This window comes from Nilaparvata lugens, chromosome 13 (assembly GCF_014356525.2).
Source record: "Nilaparvata lugens isolate BPH chromosome 13, ASM1435652v1, whole genome shotgun sequence".
NCBI lineage: Eukaryota > Metazoa > Arthropoda > Insecta > Hemiptera > Delphacidae > Nilaparvata > Nilaparvata lugens.
In genome coordinates, this window is record NC_052516.1 from 5,821,981 (window position 1) to 5,837,911 (window position 15,931).

Here is a 15,931-nt window from a genome sequence, read left to right on the forward strand (position 1 = left end):
TGAAAATATGTATTCATACTATGAATAGTGCTAGATAAAGCAATAACTCATACTCATATAAGACTCATAAAGAAATCTATTGCATTGTAAATAATTGATAAATATTTCAGTATTATTTCAACTTGAATAACTTTTTTTCCATTAAAATCTTCAAACTGTCCTCATTACTCATATAATAATATCAACACTTTCCATTGAAACAATACTGACTCTTTGATCTTACTTAATTTGGCTGTATCACTAACCAATAATTGACATAATTTGAGAGGAAATAATAATTGTTAACAGCTCACGTTCAAAGATTATAAGTTAAAATTCTTCAAATGATTTTTTCATTCATTGCATAAAAATTATAATCAAACCATACATTATTATGTAATTGGAGAGAGACATAATTCGGGAGGAAATAATAATATTGTTAACAGCTCACGCTCGAAGATAATCCAACATTCTTCAAATAAGTTATTCATTCATTGCATAAAATTGATAATCGAACAATATTATGTAATTGGAGTCTGTAATCAGTAATAATTACCAAACTGCAGTGAGAATACTGCTTGATCATCAACACAAGCGCATAAAACATTATAATAACATACTTGGTGAATTGATAAGAATAATTCTTTATTATTATAAGAAACTATGAATGAATGCTCAATTGAGATCCTATGATCCGTGAAAAGTTTAAATACTTTTGAAATGAAACGGTTTTGAAGTTGAAAAGTCTTATCACGAATTATTTGAACTAGGAACTGTTAAACAATGACATTGTATCATTCATCATCTGTGACTAATTACTGTTCATTATAGCAATCATCCTATTTCCGCCCACACCTCCATATTATTCAAAGTAATCTAATGAATTTTGTAACAAAAAATATAAATCATATTCACAATCTGAAAAACAATACGATTCATTTGTCCCAGTAAGAGAATATTGTATCAGTTCTTTTACTTAAATTCGATATTATATTATGTGTTTGATAAGTCACATTTTCTTATGTGATTGGCTATGTATATTCCATATTAATGTAATATAAATGGATTTCTTGTGAAAGGAATATGAGATCTGATTTGAAGTTTTGTTGCTCATATATCATGATGCTTGAATTTTGAGTGATATTGATTTTTGTTTTTCTAAAAAAATTTAAATGATGACTTGTGAATTAATTGCATGAGAAGCTATACTATGAGGTATTCATTTAAGGTTTTAGGTATGAAAGATTTTAGCTATATTCATTTAGGGACTAGGAAGGTTTTCAGTGAATACCTATTGATTCCTTGTGAATTATTGCTTTCTAATAACTGAATGAATAAATTCCTTCCAAAGCTGATGATCAAACAAATAATAAATTCATAGAAAAACGATAGCATAAGTAGATATCCCATGCTATAGGGTGTTTATGTCGCAATTTTTACTGTTATCCCAAGCCGATAGATAGTACACTTAGTTCTTTCCCATGAAGCTGTGTGAAGCTGGTAGTCTCTCAAATTGTGAAGAAATTTACTTCGGCTTGAGATAACAGTAAAAGTTGCGACATAAATTCCCTATACCATGGGATATCTACGTACGCTAATGTTTCTCTGATAAATTGTTCTTCTTTCCAATGAATAAATGAGAGTATGATGTTATTCTAGAATAATTCTAGTAATTCTGAGAATTATTCTCAGTTGTGTTTGTAAGTCAAGAAAATATGACAACTCTGAATGAAAAGAAACTCAAGAAATGACCAGCGTTATTTTTTCCGTGTTGTCTTTCTATCTCATCATGTATTCTATGGAATAATAAGAGTGTCCCAGTTGACCGTAATAACTCACTCAATATTCATTTTATTCAAAAAAGGCGTAAAATAGGAAATATCTCCTACAAAATATTCAAATATATGCGGTGCATACAAAATAAGTGACTGTTAACACTACTTTCTGCTTTCATGTGATAGACAAAGAGTTTTTGTTGTCCTGTTTCTTTCCTACTTTACATTTTTCTCTCAACTTTGTTAATAAGGCTTGAAATTATTTTACTCCTAACCTATTATCTGTGGCAATTATCTGTAACAATAATATTTTTCTTCTAAAACAGTAATATGTTGTGATGATATAAACAGCTGTTCCTAGACCAGCAATGATTATCATTTCTAAAGGTGCCTACAGATATACGCGCCGCGAACATGAGCAATTCACTTTTAATCAGCTGATGCCAAGCTTTTTATATCTGTATCTTACCGTTTCTGTGAAAATACAGATATAATCAGCTGATGAAGAGTGAATTACTCATGTTCGCGGCGCGTATATCTGTACGCACCTTAAGATTATTCTCATGCGATAATAACTCTAATCAGAATATGAGGATGGTGTGTAGCCTAATCATTAAGGTTTTTAAGTTTCAGTTATCAATATATTTTATAAGAATAATCAATATTTCATACAGTGAGAGTTTGGTAATTCTTGTTTCCAACATAAATAATTCTATAACTTCATGCATACCATTATATTTGAACTCTACTCCAACTAAACTGATAATATCTGCGACTAAACTTTGATATTAATTACCGTATTCAGTTTATTGCAATATTATTTTGAACTATGATTTCTCATGCTCCTTGAAGCGAGGAATCTGGATCTGCAAACGGATTAGAGAAATTAGCTACCGTTGAAGAGATATGACCTCTGAAATAACTTCAACATCACCAAGCTCATTGGAAAACGAAAATCAATCAGTGAATAAGTGAATATCAAATAGTAGTTTAGTAGCCTACAGTAGGCTACTCAATAAACTGTTTTTTTTTTTGTTATTGAAGTGGCAGTAATAATTTCCTATTGTTGGGGAAGAAAAATAGCTTCTTTTTGAGGCAAAATGTATGCTTTTGATGAAATTATCATATAATAAAATGATATTGGAAGTATATCACATTTCATATCAATTGAATAGTATTTTCCAGATCAGTTACTTTCAAATAAAAGTAGCCTATTCCTCAACTGACTTTGCTAATATTTAGCAACTGATGAGCTCTCTACTTATAAAATGATATTGAAAGTGTATACAGTATCACATTTCATATCAATTGAATATCAGTATTTTTCAGATCAGTTACTTTCAAATAGAAGTAGCCTATTCCTCGATGGACTTTGCTAATATTCAGCAACTGATGAGCTCTCTACTTATAAAATGATATTGAAAGTGTTTATCACATTTTTTCATATCAATTGATCAGTATTTTTCAGATCAGTTACTTTCAAATAGAAGTAGCCTATTCCTCAACTGACTTTGCTAATATTTAGCAACTGATGAGCTCTCTACTTATAAAATGATATTGAAAGTGTAATTTTCTCATATCAATTGAATATCAGTATTTTTCAGATCAGCTACTTTCTAATAAAAGTAGCCTATTCCTCAGCTGACTTTGCTAATATTCAGCAACTGATGAGCTCTCTACTTATAAAATGATAGTGAAAGTGTAATTTTCTCATATCAATTGAATATCAGTATTTTTTAGATCAGTTATTACTTTCAAATAAAAGTAGCCTATTCCTCAACTGACTTTGCTAATATTTTGCAACTGAGATCTCTACTATTAAGTTTCTTTATTCTTATAAATGTTGTTTTCCATCACAAACTGCTCACTTTTGAATTGCATTTTTATTACCCTATTGAAAAGAACGACCATAGGCTATTATACTAAACTTTCATACAAAATAGTCAATGTTTGAACTTTATTTTAATGTTGTACCATAACTAACTTATTGCAAGAATAAATGGAGAATAGAGAAATTGAAAAATTGAGTATTTCCTTAAGTTCGTCTCCCTATCTGTGCTCCAACAAAAAAACAAAGTTTTCCAGAGTTGAGTTTCTCCCAACTGAACTATTTTCAAAACAATAGTTGATTCCAGCTAAAATAGGCTATTTTGAAACAAAGTTTTTCCAAAAGCACAACAAAGTCATTTGGTCACTTCAAGATTCATGTTTCGGATAGACACGCTAAGCCGTCGGTCCCGGCTGCCTAAAAAGCAGTCGTTAGGTCATGTCAGAGGCCCTGAAATTGATCAGTTGCGACCTGAAAACTCTGACACCAGACCTGAGCCAGCCAGGTCACACGATATTATTATTATTATTACTTCAAGATTCATGTGACCAAATTTGAAGAATTTCGGAACAAAGCTTGTTCTAATAATATTGATCAACTATCAACTCAGCTTTTGTTCCATCAACAAAGTATAACAGAGTATCTTGGTTTGATAATATTATTAAGATTTATAATTTCTCCAAGTCTCCAACTTTGGAGTTTCTCAGAACAAAGTTTGTTCTAATAATCGAACCATCAACAATTATACGATTTTTGTTCTAATAATATTGATCAACTATCAACTCAGCTTTTGTTCCATCAACAAAGTATAACAGAGTATCTTGGTTTGATAATATTATTAAGATTTATAATTTCTCCAAGTCTCCAACTTTGGAGTTTCTCAGAACAAAGTTTGTTCTAATAATCGAACCATCAACAATTATACGATTTTCCCAGAATAGAGTACAACGAATATTTCACTTGGTCACATTGAGAGATTCAAAAGCGACTAATTCTCTACCGTATTATTTTGGAACAAAGTCTGTTCCAGCTTCACGGTATATCATCTTCAACTCCAGCATTAGAATGCTAAAACCACTACAAAATCACTTTGTCAAAGTGGGATTCAACTGACCAGTTTTGTTGTATTTTGGAACAAAGTCTGTTCCTACTTTAACCTCTAAGTAAGGCACAATAAAGTCACTTATTGATCACCAATTTTGTAGTATTTCGGAACAACGTATGTTCCCACTGAAAAACCTTCAACTAAGTTTGTTCCAGCAGAAGGCACAACAGAGTCACTTGGTCACGTTCGGATTGGTGTAGCTGAATCCCTGGAATTGAGTCTGGTCCATGGATTGTAGGATTGACTTGTCAATCGGCGTCAAACGCGGTCGCTCATTGGTGAACGCCTTATCGAAGTATTGCACGTCTAAGGGATGACGCTGAAAACACAATAAAGACAAATATTAGAAAATAATATTTAAAGGGATTTGAGACTATTTGTTGTGTATATGCCATAGGTAGGCTAAATAAATGAATAAATTAGAAAATAGAAAACATTCCAGCATGGTTTTCATTTGTTACTCGTATCTACTTTGTTGGTTGCTTGCATAAGAAATGTGATGTTGTTTGAATATTGAAATTTATTGTAAAAAGAAAGCAATTGAAAATACACAGTATAACACAGTATAAATAAATTGTGATATTGTTATACTTTTTTCCTACAGTTACGTTGAAAAGTGGCCATTGCTGCACTGATTACAGAACGCAAAGAATCACTTTTCCGCTCTAGTGCGGGAAAAATTTTTCTGCACTCCAGATTTGCAACATGGCAACGCAAAATACTTAGTAGGTTATATGGAGCAACAGTGCAGCAAAATCAAAATGAAGTTGGTAACAGTGACTGCTGTGGCTGCTATAGTGAGCAGAGGTGCAACCAAGCACAACGCGCTAATTATTAGTATTATATATTATAACCAACGACAACATTTTTATTCAATTTGACAATAAATTAAGGTTTTTATCAATAATAAAATTACACAGAAAAACATTTGATGCATTTCAGGCAATTTTACCCATAATTACCCACTTTTCATATTCAATGGTAACTGTAGGAAAAACTTAATGTGAAATACGTGCGCAAAGCTCCTCTGCTGCACTCAAGAAACCATTCCGCCCGAGCCTACGGCTCGGGCGTAAACGTTTCTTTCGGTGCAGCAAACTGTCACTTTGCGCACTAGTTGTACAAATAACTATTTCATGTGTTTCACACGACACGTAGTGAAATAGACGTTAGTGAAATAGTTTCTTGGCTGCTTACATATGAAATTTGATGCTGCTCACATTAGAATTCATTGTAGAAAGAAGGCAATTCAAAATACATTATAATAAAGTATAAATAAATTGTGATATTGTTAAACTTTTTGCATGTGTTCCACACGACACGCAGTGAAATATGCATGTCCATATATGTTGTGTGAAATATGTGGCCGAATCATCTGCTATTTTCCACGCCTGTGTAACATGTGTTTGGCAGCTTCTACATCTAGTACAATGTATTTTGTATTATAGGAAATATGCAACAAAGTTCCTATAAATACATAAAAAAGTGTTTTATACATCGAAGCTCGGAATGTATCGAGAAACCATCATCACTGTAATTATTGTATCTACTACCTATTTTTGCAGATATTGTCCACAATGTGGATATTGTTTCAATGTTTTGTAGTACCGTACCATACGGTAACCTACATGAACTGCTGTTACGGTTTAGGAAAAATAGTCCAATTTGTAGAAATTCATTGACTGAAAGAAACATTTTGTCACATCCATGACTTAGCGATCAATAAAAATTTGAGAAAATAATGTTCAGTTTATATTATCTCATTTGTGTATGCCAAGAGAATTCCTGATTTTATTTTCAATTATTAGATGGTTTATTAGTACGAAAGGACTTTAAAATTAGAAACACTTTCTGCTAATTTGGCAGAAAAGTGTTTTTAACTTAGAATTGAATATTGTATAATATACAGTTAGTAACTTATATGTTTATATTGAGTTTTATAGTTTTATTAATTTTGATTTTAATGATATGCTCCTGTTTGCAGACAAAGTTCATTCTTTAGCAAACAGTATTCACTTTACTGACTGTACCTACGAATTTTTGTTGAATTCAATACCGTATTTGATTATTGCTATTCTGTTATGTACTTGTCATTGGATGAAGATTTCTTTATTCATTTTCATTAAATGAAAGAACTTTTTTCTTACTGTATTTTTCTAATGATAAGAGTGCTCATTTCCGTCGAAAGTTTCACATAAAGTAAACATAACCTATTTTTGGACAATTTCTATCTAAATTTGGGAAAGGAACAGTTTTGGGCTTTAAGCCTGTTGTTCCTTCCCCAATCATTCATAGTTGAGAATGATAGTGTATGTTTCAATGTATAAATAAATGTATATCAATCAATCAATCAATCAATCAATCAATCAATCAATCAATCATCAATCAATCAATCAATCAATCAATCAATCAATCAATCATCAATCAATCAACAATCAATCAATCAATCAATCAATCAATCATCAATCAATCAATCAATCATCAATCAATCAATCAATCAATCAATCAATCAATCAATCAATCAATCAATCAATCAATCAATCAATCAATCAAACAATCAAACAATCAATCAATCAATCAATCAATCAATCAATCAATCAATCAATCAATCAATCAATCAATCAATCAATCAATCAATCAATCAATCAATCAATCAATCAATCAATCAATCAATCAATCAATCAATCAATCAATCAATCAATCAATCAATCAATCAATCAATCAATCAATCAATCAATCAATCGATCGATCAATCAATCAGATTCATCAATCAATCAATCAATCAAGAATCAATCAATATAACTCAGATTCTCACGATACAAAACGGTGGTAGTCTTTTTGAACATGCCACATATCTTTAATTTAGATCTTTTTATTAGAGATGGTAATTGAGCATTATTAAATTTTTATACAATCACTCCAGCCATGTTATAATAAGATTGAATGCTCTAAAACTTGATTTTTTAAATTCTAAAACTATTTACAATCAGAATGAAACTGAATTATAGAAAGACACAATTCCAACTAACAATGTTTTAGTTTTGTGCCCATATTCACAAGAATCATGCCAAATGCATTGTTTATGTGAACTTCTTATCTAAAGATGCGTTAGAAGATTCCAGTCTAGTCAGTTATGGTTAACTATAGTGAATCATTAGATTTCTTGAATTGATTCCAATGGAAAATCGTCTAATATGCTAGATATGATATAACAACTCCTAAAATCATACCTAGAGGTTTGAATAATAGCCTAAGTGCTCATCATGTTTGAATAAAGTAGCAAATAAAAATTCTACAGCCTAGAAATAAAAATTCTACAGTCTGGAATAGATATTCTACAGCCTAACAATTCAAATCCCATTATATATTATATTAAATGATGTATGTTCCATTGATAACTTCTCATGATATTATATTCTACCATGTTATAATCTATAGTGAGGTCCACGTTATAATGACAGTATTTGATCAACTTTGGTGTTGCTATCCTTGTCTATCATTCGACAAAGCAGGTAGTACTATCCTTTTCTTGCTCCGCAACGATGCCAAATCTGTTCTTGACAATGTAGAAGGATAATTAATCAAGGCAGAGAATCGGCAACGCTGTTCTCCCATCTTAATCCACTGTCATTATAACGTGGATCTCACTATATGAATAATAAATGAAAATCCTCATTTCTTAATCTATGAAATGATTTCTGTACTTTTGTACTATGTAGGCCTACTTGAAGTAAAAATTATTTTTGTACTTTACAAATAAAGTTTGTGATAGCTCATTAACATTATATTGAAACCTATTAATTATAGTTCTTACTGCTCTCTATAACATTGGCACGGTTATAGCCAACTCTGTTATTTTACATGTTAAATACAAGAGCTGTGTATTATGGAAATAATGTGCATGTGAGTATTGAACATGCAACTCTTTCAGTTTCGAACAATGTATATAGACTGGCATTCTGCTTTTGAAACTAAAATTCACGGTTATTATTGATATTGGTGCGGCAAAATGCAGAGACGAGTTGTTGTTTTTCATACCTTGTAGTGCTCTTTTCAACCGACAGTGAGTGATTGAGGAATAATGGATGTTGCTTTCCATGACGAAACACTATTACTAACTTTGTTGTAGTTGAGACACTGTGTTAATATTTTCAAATATTTGAAAAACACTTACTTTTCTTGGAGAATTCACTCCTGAGGAGGAGCTTCAGTAAGTGTTTTTCGAATATTTACAAATCAGAGAAAACCACCATAATTTATTATTGTATTGCTGTATTCTGTGCTCCAAAAATGCTTCTGTGTTTAAAATGTAGCACAGTGTCTTAACTACAAAAAATGAATAATTTAGTCTGAATTAATTGGTAATCCAAGATGAATTAGGTGATAATTATAGTCATAGACATCAATGAAATAGTACCTGATCCAGTTGCATAAATCATGATAATGATCATATAAAACCATATTGACAGTCATAATATTATTAATATTTGGACGATTTGTGACAAAATCAGGAAATTGAAAAAGTTTTGGGCAATAGCCTGTTTTTTCTTTTCCGACTATTGTATTGTTCGCTCTATCTTATAAATAAATAAATATGACTATCTAGTGAGGCCCACGTTATAATAACATTATTCAATTATCATTAGTGCTGCTATCATTCGACAGCAGACAGCACTATCCTTTTCCAGCAACGCAACGTTGCCAGATCATTATTTTCCCTCTCAATCCACTGTCGGCCGAAGTAGAGCATATTATCTACTAATGTAGTGTCCCCACAGAGTGATTAGTGTGGCAAAAAGGTAGCGAAAAATCGACAACTGACTACTCTGGGTTTGAAGGGTGGATCCAGCTGCCGTCTCTCCAGCCGGGGCCAATCCCAGTCACGGAAGAAAACGTGTGACGTCACCTCACGACCACTCAGCTCTGAGGAACCCAGGCGTCGGCTTGAGTCCTTTTCCAGCAACTGAAACAGAAAGATTATGAAAAAATTAATAATTTATCATGAAGTTTGGGTTGTTTGCGTACAACAATAAAGAAAAAATAGCATAATAAGACAGTAATTAGCTTGAGTTAACTCTTCAGATCGATTTTGATGCTACTTTTCAATTATCTGGTTGAGGATCAACTTGAATTCTTTGGACAAGAAGCGTGGATGAGGTCATTCGTTACATATGGACCAGAAAAGATCATTCTCTTTAGAGCACCTCGTGGATCTAATTTAATCTAATTTGATCTAATGTTCCAATCTAATCTAATTCTAATCTACTGACCTGGCTTAGGATCAACTTGGACTCCTTGGACAGGAACCGTGGATAGTGAGGCTGTTCGTTGCAGATGGACCAGAAGAGGTCATCCTCGTCACATCCTGAGAAAGGAGACTGGCCAACCAGCATCTCGTAGAGGAGGATGCCGAACGACCACCAGTCCACGCACTGGTTGTAGGCCAGGCCTTTGATTATCTACAACAACATTTAAAATTTCAAACATTCATTAATTCATCTATATATATATATATATATATATATATATATATATAAAAAAGCGAAATGGCACTCACTCACTGACTGACTGACTGACTGACTGACTGACTCACTCACTCGCAGAACTAAAAATCTACCGGACCAAAAACGTTAAAATTTGGTAGGTATGTTCAGTTGGCCCTTTAGAGGCGCACTAAGAAATCTTTTGGCAATATTTTAACTCTAAGGGTTGTTTTTAAGGGTTTAAAGTTCGTCTTTTAGCATGTATATTCTTCTTATTCTCTTAATTATAATTGAAAAATGTCCATACCATATGTTAATATAGAACTATAATCTAGAGAGAGTACCTCTTCGAAACAGTTGTTAACTGGTAACTAAATAATTAATTTTGTCAGGTTGGCATTAAGTTGAGTTGACTTTGTTAGGTTGGCACCAAGTTGAAGATTGAAATGCATTTATCGCGGAAAAATTGATTGGGCAATGCTACTTCAATCAATGCTACTTCAAGCTATTCCTGGGAATAATATATTACTAGCAGTCAGGCTAGCTTTGCTCGCCATATCCGTTTAGCCAGACGTTTAGTCTGGACCCCCGACTGGATCGTCCTAGCATATGATAAAAATGCTCAAGTGAAAAATGCAGGCGAGCGAAGCGAGCCTGCTGATATTGATATCATCCTTGGACGATCCAGTCGGGGGTCCAGGGTGCAGAGCCCCCTGGCTAGACGGATATGGCGAGCGAAGCGAGCCTGACGGCCAGTTTACAATACAATACCATAGAGAACCGATAGCATAAGTAGATATCCCATGGTATAGGGCGTTTATGTGGCAACTTTTACTGTTATCCCAAGCCGATAGTTCACAGAGTTCTTTCCTAATCAGCTGTGTGACGCAGGTAGTCTCTCAAATTGTGCCCTTCATACACTATCGCCCCAACAAAACAGTGAAAATTGACAATAGTCGACAGTAATCGGTTTGAGATAACAGTAGAAGTTGCGACATAAATTCCCTACATCATGGGATATCTACTTACGCTATTGTTTCTCTATGATAATACACTTCATAATAATAAATTTTAAACGAAAATCCAAATAAAATACGGTAATTCTCCCCAAAGACTTCTGCTACTGCAGATATTGACAGGGTAAACTGCTAGATGGAAACTCAATGAGCGCTACTGTTCAAAAATTATTTGTCAGCATGGGAATCGAACCCAGTACCTCCTGATTGCCGGTCAGGAATGATTACCCTTACACTAAACTGACAATCTCTGGATATCAGCGCTCATTTTACACGGAGCCATAGCGGCCAGCCAAACTGTAAATTACTGAGATATTGCAATTATTCAAATGCTAATGAATTAATAATATTATACGAAAGCCCGAATTAAATGCTGTAATTCACCCCGAAGACTTTTGCTACTGAAAATATTGACAACAGGGTATATACTTCAGCTAAAAACAACAGGTATTCTCCCAAGAATGCTGCCTCAAACTCTAATTCATAGTCCAGGTCCTGCAGCTTGCCTATCGGCGGAGGGCCACTAGACTACAATACTATCTGTTCAAAAACATCCAACATTCTTGAAAATGTATCTTTCTATAAGCAACAGATGCTCTTTGTATCTTCTTGGAAGCAACGTGTTGCATCCGAAAAGATACACAAGGAGGTTTAATGTATCTTAGCATATCCATCAACAGATGCTCTTTTGTATCTTCTCAGAAGCAACATTTTGCATCCGAAAAGATACACGAGGAGCCTTAATGTATCTCTCCATAAGCAACAGATGCTCTTTGTATCTTTTTGGGAGCAACATTTTGCATCCAAAAAGATACACAAGAAGCTTTAATGTATCTTTCCATGAGGAGCAGATGCTCTTTGCATCTCCTCAGAAGCAACGTGTTGCATCCAGAAAGATACACAAGGAGGTCTAATGTATCTTTCCATAATCAACAGATGCTCTTTTGTATCTTCTTAGAAGCAACGTGTTGCATCCGAAAAGATACACAAGGAGGTCTAATGTATCTCTCCATAAGCAACAGAAACTCTTTTGCATCTTCTCAGAAGCAACGTTTTGCATCCAGAAAGATACACAAGGAGCTTTAATGTATCTCTCCATAAGCAACAGATGCTCTATGTATCTTCTCAGAAGCAACGTGTTGCATCCGAAAATATATACACAAGGAGCTTTAATGTATCTTTCCATAAGCAACAGAAACTCTTTTGCATCTTCTCAGAAGCAACGTTTTGCATCCGAAAAGATACACAATTATTCAACTCGTTTTTAAGATTAAGTTATAGACTGATAACTTACTATTATAAGACAGCTTGATAAAACTTGTATTATTTGGAAGCTCAGGCTATGATAATTCAGATTGGAGAGTATTTATTAGGCCTACCTCAGGTGCCATATAGTCAGGTGTGCCACAGAATGTGTCGGCCGTTCTGTCAAGGTAGATCTGCAGTTTGCACATACCGAAGTCAGCTATGCGCACGTGACCGTCAAAATCCAACAGGATATTGTCCAGTTTCAAGTCTCTGCAAAATAGAAAACCAGGCATAACAGAGGTATCCTGATAAAATGAATATGAAATTCATGTAAAACTGAATAGGCTATTCAAATCTGTAAATAAAGTATAGATAATATTAATTTTGACAAGGCTATAGTAAGAAGAAAGTAGGTTTCTTAGTATATATGTTTAACAGTTGATTCAAGTTTCATCACTCTCTCTCTCTCTCTCTCTCTCTTTCTCTCTCTCATTTGGCCGCCAACGGCCATACCACGTTGAATACACCGGTTCTCGTCCGATCACCGAAGTTAAGCAACGTCGGGTGTGGTCAGTACTTGGATGGGTGACCGCTTGGGAACACCACATGCTGTTGGCATTCATTCCTTTTTTGGTAGAGAGTTAGTGGGGAGGATATTTTTAATATTCTTTCCGAAGAATGGACATTGATGTGTCCAAAGCTCCGCCAATTTATGTAGATGCATAACAATATAATTATCTATAGTTATTATATTACAAATTACTTTTTCATATCATATACTTTCAATAATTATTTTCTTAGTCTATATTATGTAAATTCATCTATAATTTTGCTGTATTGTAAGCTATTGTATATAAGTGTATAAGCCAGTATATATTGTAATCTACATAAATAAAGTACTCAATCAATCAATCAATCAATCAATCAATCCATTTCAGCTATTCATTTCTTCATTGGTCCATTTATAAAATCATCATGAATGAAAACGTTTGTATTATTATTCATCTCCTCATCATCATAATAGGCTTATAATACTTGAAAATTGCCTTTGTGAATAAATCAAGGTTGAAAGAGCAGAGGAGATGTAGAAAGTATGTATAGAAGTAATGGAGAGTATAGAAGATACAGATATATTTACTTAGAATCACAGTGTCTAAAGTGAGGTCCACGTTATGATGTCAGTGGAGAAAGATAGCAGAACAACGTTGTCAATAGTCAATCCTTGTCTTGTCAATGCCTTCTGAAGATGGTAGCTATTATTGATGTAATATTAACGGTTCATACTCGTTTAAAATGATCAATTATAAATTTTATCAAGCAAGAAATTATATTTTTCAATAATTTCATAATGAATTCTCATAATTAAGATGAAATACTTTGTTAATTGATTAATAATTTCACATTTTTAGAAGACCATCTGGCAACAGAGCAAAGCGAGAAAGAGATAGCCATATCTGCTTTGTTGGATGATAGACAAGGAAAGCCATTGCTAATCAGTCACTGCCATTATAAAGTGGACCTCATTATAGCAAGTAGGTTCTTAGTGTATCACTTTAAGTAGTATCACACAAGTAGGTTCAAGTTTCATCACTCTCTCTCTCTCTCTCTCTCTCTCTCTCTCTCTCTCTCTCTCTCTCTCTCTCTCTCCAAAGCTCCGCCAATTTATGTAGATGCATAAAAATATAATATCTATAGTTATTATATTACAAATTGCTTTTTCATATCATATACAGTTCAATAATTATTTTCTTAGTCTATATTATGTAAATTCATCTATAATTTTGCTGTATTGTAAGCTATTGTATATAAGTGTATAAGCCAGTATATATTGTAATCTACATAAATAAAGAACTCAATCAATCAAATCAATCAATCAATCAATCATTCAATTTCAGCTATTTATCTCTTCATTGATCCATTCATGAAATCATCATAGATAGGAACGTTTGTATTATGTATCATTCATCTCTTCATCGTCACCTAGGCTTATAATCCTTGAAAGTTGCCGGTGTAAATAATAAAAGTATAGAAAATGAAGACGATGTAGAGAGTATTTGTAGAAGTAACTGAGCGTATAGAAGGTATAGAGATTATAAAGGAGGGAAAGAGATATTTACTTTTTTTCATAGCTAATGATCCTTGAAACGCAAGAAACAAATATTAATTTCCAAGTACCATTTGTTTAATTTAAACACACAATTTGAATTTCAAAATTGGATTCAATTTGAATTTGGATAAATAGTTATAATTCTTCATGTTTCTAAACTCTCCAACTCTTTAAGTATAGAAAATTACTCTTGGAGAGTCCAATCCAGTTGTATGAAAACACACATATGTTATCAAATTCTACACAGTTTTAATCGGTACACGACCATGGTTTCGTGACCACACCGGTCACATTTTCAAGTTTATCGAATAAAACTGTGTGGAATTTGACATCATATGTGTGTTTCTATTCAATTATGGAACGGTTCTACAATATTGACAGTGACTCAGTTGAACTTTCAACCCAGTTGTATTATAATGAAATAAAGGGTACCGTATTCAACAATTTTCACTGTGTTTCAATATGAAGAGAAGATAAATGTTGATTCTCATACTCTTGTCCTATGAGAGGAACAAAATTCTAGTACTTCACACAGCCTGTTCATGTTCAATTAATTCGACGGGGAGCTAGAGTAAGGGTCTCTTCACATTTAGCCACGCTACGTTGAAGTACGTCTTTGGAGGATGTAGCCGTCCTATCTCTCAGTATTGAAAGCTACGTTACGCTGGTGTGAATGGGACAAACACTACGTAGCATTGAGAGATTGGATGTATTTCAGAATAGCTTAGCTAAATGTGAAGATACCTCAGGGGCCAAGACACATGGAACGTTTTTCAGGCGTGGTGGTGGCCGAGTCGGCAGGGCAAGAAGCTTTCCGATTCGCTGATTATCAGCTGATTCCCAGACTTTTACCGAATCATTATAATTATTATTGAACGAAAATCCCAATCAAATGCATGCTGTAATTCACTCCGAAGTCGGCAGGGCAAGAAGCTCTCCGATTGGTTGGTTATCAACTGATTCCCAAACATTTACCGAATTATTATAATTATAATTAAACGAAAATCCCAATCAAATGCATGCTGTAATTCACTCCGAAGTCGGCAGGGCAAGAAGCTCTCCGATCGGTTGGTTATCAGCTGATTCCCAAACGTTTATTTACCGAATTATTATAATTATTATTCAACGAAAATCACAATTGAATGCTGTGAATCACCCCGAGGACTTCTGCTACTGAAAATATTGACAACAGGGTGAACAGCTAGATGGAAAATAGAAAGAAAAGCTGATTCCCAAACATTTACCAAATCATTGTAATTATTATTCAACGAAAATCCCAATCAAATGCATGCTGTAATTCACCCCGAGGACTTCTGCTACTGCAAATATTGACAACAGGGTAAACAGCTAGCTGGAGAATAGAAAGAAAATAAAAATCTCAGTGCCCTTT

General features: G+C 33.5%; 1 protein-coding gene and 1 non-coding gene across 2 annotated transcripts in view; one reads left to right on the forward strand and one right to left on the reverse strand.

The window, feature by feature from the left end:
* Window positions 1–4,126: 4,126 nt before the first annotated feature.
* LOC111060482 (transcriptional regulator ATRX) overlaps window positions 4,127–15,931 on the reverse strand; it is a 47,858-nt gene continuing 36,053 nt past the window's right edge. Inside the window, 4 exon segments of the mRNA XM_039439662.1 lie at window positions 4,127–5,006; window positions 9,510–9,650; window positions 9,958–10,146; window positions 12,566–12,704. Of these exon segments, the coding sequence (XP_039295596.1) occupies window positions 4,860–5,006; window positions 9,510–9,650; window positions 9,958–10,146; window positions 12,566–12,704 (616 nt within the window). The 3' untranslated portion in view covers window positions 4,127–4,859.
* On the forward strand, window positions 12,934–13,052 carry LOC120354126. The gene has a single exon (XR_005572826.1). It is a non-coding gene; the product is annotated as a 5S ribosomal RNA (ribosomal RNA).